This window comes from Sinocyclocheilus rhinocerous, unplaced genomic scaffold (assembly GCF_001515625.1).
Source record: "Sinocyclocheilus rhinocerous isolate Xijiao unplaced genomic scaffold, SAMN03320098_v1.1 scaffold5755, whole genome shotgun sequence".
Taxonomy (NCBI): domain Eukaryota; kingdom Metazoa; phylum Chordata; class Actinopteri; order Cypriniformes; family Cyprinidae; genus Sinocyclocheilus; species Sinocyclocheilus rhinocerous.
The window spans coordinates 8,267-18,272 of NW_015624492.1; the positions used below are offsets into that span (position 1 = coordinate 8,267).

General features: G+C 31.1%; 2 protein-coding genes across 2 annotated transcripts in view; both read right to left on the reverse strand.

Annotated features, from left to right (window-relative positions):
- The window catches only part of LOC107740784 (far upstream element-binding protein 3-like), a gene marked incomplete at its 3' end in the record, with an annotated part of 10,746 nt that extends 6,700 nt beyond the window's left edge, over window positions 1–4,046 (reverse strand). Inside the window, exon 1 of the mRNA XM_016553289.1 lies at window positions 3,870–4,046. Within this exon, the coding sequence (XP_016408775.1) occupies window positions 3,870–3,965 (96 nt within the window). The remainder of the gene's footprint in view (window positions 1–3,869) is intronic.
- A 1,598-nt stretch (window positions 4,047–5,644) lies between these two features.
- The window catches only part of ass1 (argininosuccinate synthase 1), a 46,690-nt gene continuing 42,328 nt past the window's right edge, over window positions 5,645–10,006 (reverse strand). The window contains exon 15 of the transcript XR_001640122.1: window positions 5,645–5,656. The gene's annotated coding sequence lies outside the window, so the exon portion shown is untranslated. The remainder of the gene's footprint in view (window positions 5,657–10,006) is intronic.

Consider the following 10,006-nt stretch of genomic DNA (forward strand, 5'->3'; position numbering starts at 1 on the left):
CGAAGCTGTTGTAAATGACTCTACAAAGTAAGATACACCTTTGTTTACGTTTGTCTGTTGCTCGGCAACCACTTTGTTGCAACCACAACTGTTTCTGAGGAGCTACATTGTTTGGTGGAAGAATACTGTTTTTATTAATATCATTACACTTTATTTGCTGTTTTATTTTGTGAAACCTTACTACGTATATGGAATAACCGTTTTATAAAAGCAATAAGCCCCGTGAAGCCGTGGTTTACAATGAATTTATAACAGCTAAGAGGGTTTTAGGCACTCCGCGAACAACGCCCCTTAGCTGTTATAAAATCACTGTAAACCACGGCTTCTTGGGGCTTATTGCTTTATTAACATTAACGAAAATGAAGGATGCAATTGTTTGCAACCTGTATGACAAAGTTACACTCTTGAAATCACACCTGCATGGTACAAATAAGCGATAATAATGGAAAACTCATGCGAGTTTACGCCTCCCGTCTGGTTTTTCATGTTATGCAAACGTGGCGTGGCCCATGCATGCATGAGCGACTCCTCTCAAAGTGTCTCATATTCACAGCGCGAGCTTCTCTCTGAAATACTGACGCGCGTGTGTCATGACAGCTGCATGTCGCTGCTCACTGTACAGCTCTCATGAAATCAATGACTTTAACAATGAACTCAATGACCAAAATAACTGCAAGAACTTCTGTGGTATAGTGTAAGACCTTTAATTGTAAATATACTTCACGCACTACGGTATATAATTGTAACATTTTGATTTTGAGTATTAAAAGTGCTGATATGAGCAGATATAGTGCATGCAATATGTAATAGTAAAATGACTATAATTAATAAAAGTGCTCATTGTAGCAGATATACTGCATGTAATCTTTATTTTACCATTACCTATAGTATTGCAATTATTCAAAGTGCTCATATGAGCAGATATACTACATGCAATACAATACGTAATGGTAAAATTACACTTATAATGGTTAAAACTGCTCATCTAAGCATATATCCTACATGCAGCACTTCTATAATTATTATTTACCCTCATAAAAGTGCTCTGATCTCAGCAGATTTACTACATGCAATACTATACATAATAAAATAAAGATTGCGTATTTTAATACTTTTTATTTTTTATTTAACACTTTTAATACTCAATCTTCATCTCAGCAGCAGGTGTAATACTTGCAATACTATATGTAATGCTAAAATTAGTACTTTAATAATGATTGTTATTTTATCATTAAATATAGTACTGCATGTAGTATATATGCTCATTTGAGCAATTTTAATAATTATAATCCTTATCTAAGCAAATATACTACATGCAATAGTGTATGTAATGGTAAAATGAAGATTGAGTATTAAAAGTGCTCATTTGAGCAGATAGCATGCAATACTATATGTAATAAAGAGGAGTTTTAATAATAATAGTTATGTTATCATTACATGCAGTATTGTATGCAGTATATCTGCTCAGATGAGCACTTTTAATAACTTTTTTCATGAAATATAGTATTGCATGTAGTATTTCTGCTGATATGAACATTATGAGTATTAAAACAGCTCATCTGAGCACATATATTACAGGCCATACAATGGTAAAATGATGATTAAAATGACTAAAAGTGCTGATCTGAGCAGATATACTACATGCAATACTATATGGAATGGTAAAAAGAGGAGTTTTAATACTCATAGTCTTCATCTCAGCAGATATACTACATGCAATACTATATGTAATGGTCAAATTATCACTTTAATCATTATAAATGTAATTTTACGATTACATATAGTATTGCAAGTATCTGCTCAGATGAGTACTTTTAATCATCATTTTACCATTACATATAGTACTGCATGTAGTATTTCCACTAAGATGAAGATTATGAGTATTTAAAGTACTCATCCGAGCAGATATACTACACGCAATACTATATGTAATGGTATAATAAGCACTTTTAATAATTACAATCATCATTTTACCACTACATATAGTGTTGCATGTAGCATTTCTGCTGATATGAGCACTATTAATACTCATAATCTTTATCTCAGCAATAATACTGCATGCAGTACTACATACAATGACAAAATGATGATTAAAAGTGCTCATCGGAGCAGAAATACTACATGCAATACTATATGTAATGGTGAAATGATCATTTTTAATCATTATAATCGTCATTTTACGATTTCATATAGTATTGCAAGTACTATATCTGCTCAGATGAGTACTTTAAATCATAATTTTGCTACTAAATATAGCACTGCATGTAGTATTTCTGCTGAGATGAAGATTATGAGTATTAAAAGTGCTCATATGAGCAGATATACTACACGCAATACTGTATGTATTGGTGAAACGAGCACTTAATCATTATAAGCATCATTTTACGATTACATGCATTATTGCAAGTAGTATATCTGCTCAGGTGAGTACTTTTAATACTCAATCTTCACCTCAGCGGAAATACTACATGCAATACTACATACAACAGTAAAATGATGATTAAAATAATGAAAACTGCTCATCTCTGAGCAGATATACTACATGCAATACTATATGTAATGGTGAAATTATCACTTTTCATCATTATAAGCATCATTTTAAAATTTCATATAGTATTGCAACATTTTACCATTACATAAAGTACTGCATGTAGTATTTCCGCTGAGATTATGAGTATTAAAAGTGCTCATATGAGCAGATGCACTACACAAAATACTATATGAAATGGTGAAATGAGCACTTTTAATAACTGTAATCTTCATCTGAGCAGATATACTTCATGCAATATTATGTATAGTGTAAAAATTATGATTATAATTATTAAAAGCGATCATTTTGCCATTGCATATAGTATTGCATGTAGCATTTCAGCTCAGATGAAGATTATGAGTATTAAAAGTACTCATGAGCAGATGCACTACACACAATACTGTATGTAATGGTGAAATGACAGTTACACTTATTAAAAACTGCACATATGAGCAGATATACTACATGCAATACTATATGTAATGGTGAAATTATCACTTTTCATCATTATAAGCATCATTTTAAAATTTCATATAGTATTGCAAGTAGCATTTCCGCTGTGAGATGAATGTTATGAGTATCAAAAATGCACATATGAGCAGATATACTACTTGAGTTGCAACACTATATGTAATGGTAAAATTAGTACTTTTAATCATTATAAGAATCATTTTTCCAATACATGTAGTATTGCATGTAGTATTTCCGCTGTGAGATGAAGATTATGAGTATTAAAAGTGCTCATATGAGCAGATGCACTACACACAATACTGTATGTAATGGTAAAATAAGTTACACTTATTAAAAATCGCACATATGAGCAGATATACTACTTGCAACACTATATGTAATGGTGAAATTATCACTTTTAATAATTTTAAGCGTAATTTTTCCATTACATGTAGTGTGGCATGTAGTATTTCCGCCGAGATGAATATTGAGTATTAAAAATGCTCATACGAGCAGATGCACTACACGCAATACTGTATGTAATGGTGTAATGGAGTTCGCTGAGGGAAGTTGTAAGAAGTGTGTAGGACAACAACAGGTTGCAGCAGTTTGTCGCTGCTGTTTTCGGAGTTTGTGGTCGAGCAGACCGCGCTAAAGTTGCTGTCAGCGCGATGTTGCGCGATTTGATCGCGTCTAAATGCTGTTTTACGGTTGTTGTCGTGTTGTGGCCTTAATCTGTGTGTGTGTGAGTGTGTGTGCTGGAGTTTTAAAGCTCCTGCAGCACTAGCAGCTAGCAGGCTAAGCGTTCTCAGTCTAGACGCGCGCGTCAAACACACACACACACACACTCGCGCGTCAAACACACACACACGCTCGCTCGCGCCTCTACCTGTCTCGCGCGGTGGAAGGGGTCCGTGAATCCGTCCTTCATCCCGGTCTGAGCCACCGAGGCCTGTCCCTGCACCAGCTCCGCCATCATCATCATCACACACACACACACACAAGCGCATAAACACACACAGCGCACACTACCGACTCCGGAACAGGAAACGCGCGCGGGAGAATCGCGAGACCTCAGCGAGAGACGAGACTCTGCGAGATTTCACACACGTGGTTCTTATGGCGGTTCACTGCACTGTACTTTATTATTGATTTATTAGCTTATTCAATAAAGAGTTCACTTTATTACTTTTTAACCCTAACCTGACCTTACTTGGCAATTCTTTCATTAACAAGTATTTCAGTTTTAATTGATCTATTTCTTTTTTATTGTTTTTGGATTTTATTTCTTATGTAACTTTTTGCTTTGGTTATATTTGTTATATTATTATATATTATATTTATCATATATTCATACTATTTTTATGTAGAGCACAAGAAGTATTTTATTTAATGTATTTCATTTCAATTAAGTTATATTAATTTATTTTATTCTTTTTAAAACTTTTTTTATTTCTTACGTAATCTACTATATATATATATATTTTTTTTTTTTTAAATGTAAAACAAGAAGTATTTTATTTAATGTATTTAATTTTAATTAATTAATTATTCTACTTATTTTTATTGTTTTTAACACTTTTATATGTACTTTTTATTTGTACTATATTTATTAAATTATTATGTAAATATATATATTACGTATTATTTTTATGTAAAGCATTGTGTATGAAATGTGCTAGGCTACATAACTTGCATTGCTCATTTGATATCACAAAACTATATTATTTAATGCTTTCATTTTAATTAATCATTTCCTTTTTTGTCGTTTTTAAATCTTTATTTCTTACTTTTCTTTTTTATTGTATTTATTATGTATACATAATGACTGTGATCTGCCTTATTATCTTTTTTATTAATTATTATTGATATTATTATTCTTTTATTTTACATTTATTCGCCTTGTTTTAGCATTTAAATGAATTAATGTTAAGAATAAAGAGTGTAAAAATGACAAACGCCAAGCAGCAGTGATATTCCATTCATGTTACTAGGTACAATAGTATTAATTAATCAAATAATAGACAAGACACTTGATTCAGGACATTTGTACAGATGTGTCATTTTATATCAAGAGTGATCGAGCTGCACAAATCACTTAGTTACTAATCTTCAATAGTGGTTACTGTACAAATTACTCTCTTATTACTAATTACTTTCTAAATCCTATATCAACCTCGACAAGTAAATGATTCAAGGATAGACCTGAAACGGTTCTTTTAATACTTTCAAATTAATAATAATAGATAACTACATAAATTATTCTGGTCACACTTTAGATTAGAGTCTCACTATTAACTAACTATGACTTTTGCCTCAATATACTCCTAATTACTGCTTATTAATACTTAGTAAAGTAGTTGTTAAGTTCAGTGTTGGGGAAAGTTACTTATGCGTTACAATGTTGCGTTACTCCATAAAAAAGTAACTAATTACGGTACTTAGTTACTTTTTCTGGAAAGTGATGCGTTACGTTACTTTTGCGTTACTTTTTAAATCTGGACAGGGCTTGCTTGTTTGTTTTTAAAATACAAAAGTTCTATTTTTGGCGAATATAAAAGCCTTTTCACACCAAAAGTTAAATGAATAAGCATCAGGCTGAAGGGAAAGTACAGTAGAATGCAGAAGAAGACATTTCAACACACTTCAGCAATAAACAAAGACACAAATGTTTGTCTAGAGTAATTTTGGCTTATTAGTACGGTCGAACTGGATCATCGGAGGTCAGAAGCAAATAGAATGGGATTAAATACATAAAGCATATTTGTGTTGTTTAACATTTAATTATTGCAGGTTTGCGTCATATTCTGAGTTGCATTATTTTTATTCATTTTGAGACGTAACTCGCGTTACTTGTAATGCGTTACCCACAACACTGGTTAAGTTTAAGAATTGGGTAGGATTAAGGATTTAGAATAAGGTCTTGCAGAATTAATATGTGCTTTTTAAGTAATAATCAACAGCTAATATCCCAGTAGTATTCATGCTAATAACCAACTAGTCAATAGTGAGAATTGGACATTTAAGTGTTACCAATATTCTTATTAACTCAGGTAAATTACAGTAACTAATTACTTAGTAACTAGTTACACCCAACACTGCTTTTTCACTGGAGGAAGCGTTATTATGGAGTATGGACTCTATGTATTTTAGTTAAAAACGTCTTAATGCTGGATTTGTCTCAGCTTTTGTCTTCTCCAGATGTTAGTTAGTGGACTGGAGTGCTGTGGATTACTTAAAAAAAAAAAAACTAAATAATAATAATTATTACTATTTTTTATTACTAATTATTATATTTTGTTACATTTACTTATTTCTTTTTTAAATTATTATTAAATAATTATAAAAAAAATTGTACTAAATAATAATAATTATTACTATTTTTTATGACTAATTATTATATTTTGTTACATTTACTTAATTATTTTTTTCCAAGTACAAATATCTAAACAATCTTAAATCAAGATACATTTACACGAGATGCAAAATGACTTAATTAGGCCTTGTTCTCTAAAAAAAAATGTAATTTAAAATTCTAAAAAATTAAGTGAGTTTATGCTCAAAACAAGAACAAATATCTGCCATTGTGTTAAGAAAAATTAATTAAATTTAAAGGGAAAACAAGATTATTTTTCTGACCCCATTTGCGGATATTTATATTTTTTTCTCACTTCATTTTGATCCATTTTTCATAAAACAAGATTTAATATCTGACGTTATTTTGCTTCTCCAGTAAATGCATCTTGATTTAAGGATGCTTAGATATTTGTACTGGAAAACAAGAGAAAAATGCAATTTAAATGTAGTGTAAGATATTAATTGCACAATTTTGAAAACATATTAAGGAGTAGAAGTAACTTATATTCAATTATTAAATTAAATTTTTTTCAGTATGAATATCTAAAGATTTTTAAATCAAGACAGATTTACTTGAAAGGCAAAATGACTGAAGATATTAAGTCTTATTTTCTGAAAAAAAAAAAAGTATCAATATTAAGTGAGTTTATGTTTAAAACAAGAAAAAAATATCTGCTGATGTAAGAAAAAATCATTTTAATTCAAATGGAAAACAAGATTTATTAGTTATTATTTTTAGTGTTAAATGTTAATTGTACAATTTTGAAAACATTAAAAAGCATTAAATATTTACAGAATGTAAAATGCATTAAAATGTATAAAATATTTATAAATGATAAACAGCTGCGCAGAGATGTTTTTTGTATTAGGTTAGGCTTTCTCTGGCCTTTTCACATATTTACTCATAACTTAATTCAATGGAAATACATACATTTACTTTTTGTTACCCGTGTTTGTTACCTCATATAAAAACATAACCCTAAATAAATAAATAAAGCACTCAATTCTTCTTGAATTGCATTCATGTTTCTTTAAATAACTTTAAGCAACCTCCTAGAAAATTAAATAGCATGAATCATCATCATGGGTATTTCATATATTGTTCCTGAAGCATAAAAATTACTCATATTTGTCATCATGTGACATTTTGTGACATCATTAAACACTCCTACGTTCACTATTATCTGGAAAAATAAAAAAACAAACCCAAATCATAGTTGTGTTATTTATGCATTAATGCAATTACATCACTTCGTAACAAATAAATAAATGCTATAAAATAATTGATGCCACTCTCTATATAAACAACAACTAATTAAAGGGGTCATAGGATGCTACACGCACTTTTACAAGTTGTTTGAACTGAAATGTGTGTTGGCAGTGTGTGTACACAACCACCTTAAAGCCTGGCATATGAAATAATAGCCAGAAACATGGTTTTAAATAGAACCTTTAGAAAAAATATATGTAAAAACTAATTTGCATATCAGGCTCTTATGGCTCGTATAGTCTGATAAAGTGAGAATATGGAGGAAAAAACAGCTCAATTTTATTCAGAGACTCAAACTAAGCAAAAATATGAATGATGTGCTGATATGATGAAATTCTGCTGCTTGTGCTGTAAATCAGTGAGATCTTCATAACAGTGCAGCAGATACTCACATAAAATGATCTAAATATCAGTCGTCGCTCTATATCTGCAGTAATCTGTCTCAGTAAGATGAGATGTAAATGCTCCAAACATATAATGCAGTGATTGAGAGCTGAAGAAATAAAGGCTCCTCAGAAGATGTGAGATGTTCTGGAGGCTTGTGAAGATCATTCCTCCGCTGAGGAACAGTGAAAGTAAAGCTTCTGGAAACAAACGCTCCTCAAAAGATCCTGAGGATCAGATTTGAGACTCTAAAACATGATTGATGGAGAATCAAGTAAAGCTGAGCTGCTTCAGTGCAGTAAGTGTTCATCTGGAGATATTACTGCAGTTATTCTGACGCTTACTTGACACGAGAAGCTCGAGCTGAAGCTGGACGTTTGTAGGATTACGGAAAATCATCTATAGAGCCGAATACTGTGATAAAGAGCTATCGATTGAGCAGCGGCTCCTCAGGGTTTAACATGAGATCAGTCATTAACCCCCTCAGATGGCCAACATTAAGCAGGAGGCAAAATATTTCTATTTTTCCATCAATATTTTATCACGTGCAAAGCCGGAAACAAAGATAGAGCAGCTTTGAAAGTAATGGCCCCCATCTGCTTTTATAGATCTGATTTTGCCCTTTGACAGAACAGACGTCTGGAGACACACACACACACACCACTGCAATGAACCAAAGCAATCACACACTCCAACATCATTAAAACAACACAATTCATTCATCAGTTGATATATTATTTACAGTGCATGTGATACATTTAATCAGTATAATCAAACTTGAAAATCGTGACCTCTCCTGGAGCACAAACACAAAATGTAACACTTTTTCCAATCACCGACACTATTTATGAGCAACAAAGTCAAAGCTGTTTTCTTATGAACAAGTCCTGGATAAAAGGACGTAGAAAATCAAGCTCGAATGCTTCTCCAGTGACTACAGACAAGACAGAAATAAATAGACAGTACAACAAATAAAATGAAATAAATCCCAGTTCTGAACTGAACTCATGTACAAATATATATATGCAGAGATAACAGTCAACTCAAATAAATAAACAAATAACTATGCAAAAATAACAACAATAAAAAATAAGTAAATAAATGTAAAAAAATATACATTAGTATAATTAAATAAATAAATGTACAAAATATATATGCGGAGATAAGTATTATTAAATAAATAAATAATATACATATATTTAGAGAATAAAATAAACAACTAAGCAATAAATATATGTACACACACATACAGATATATATATATATATACGCACATATAACAATAAATAAATATGAATAAATTTGCAGAGATAAATGATAAATAAATAAACATTTGTTTAAAAATATACATTGATGCAGAGATAACTAAATTATACATATGTATATATATATAACTATATATATAACTATAGTAAAAATAAATAAATAAGTAAAGTAAATAAATAATAATAACAGTGAGTAGTGATGCTTTACACCAGTGTAAACCGCAAACCCAAAAAGTGCCACATTAGTCTGACTTTATGCCTTAAACAGCCTTTTAAACCAGTCTAATGATCGCACCGGAGCGTAATAAATCTATGAAGAGAGCAGATATGAGCTCATATCCATCCAGAGCCATTAGCCTGAGATCAAACCTCCAGAGCGTCTTAACCTCCAGATTCCTGTCATCCTCCTTAACAAATCTCAGCACTTCCTCAGATACACACTGACTTCACACTAGTGCTCGTTTTGACAGCAAATTTTAATTTAGATTTAGTCATAGTCTTTTGACTAAAATGCCATTTAGTTTTAGTCATATTTTAGTCATCTGAATTGTTTTTAGTTTTAGTCTAGTTTTAGCCGACTAAATCTACAGTAAATTTAATCGGCTAAAATCTAACGGGTTTAGTTACAGTGCATTTATTAAGCATTTCTCTAAAATTTCCAAACTCATTATATAGGTTTGATATTAAGGTTTTATCATGATAGACACCGATTTAACTGCGGTGACACACAACATGCCTTTATGTTAAAAT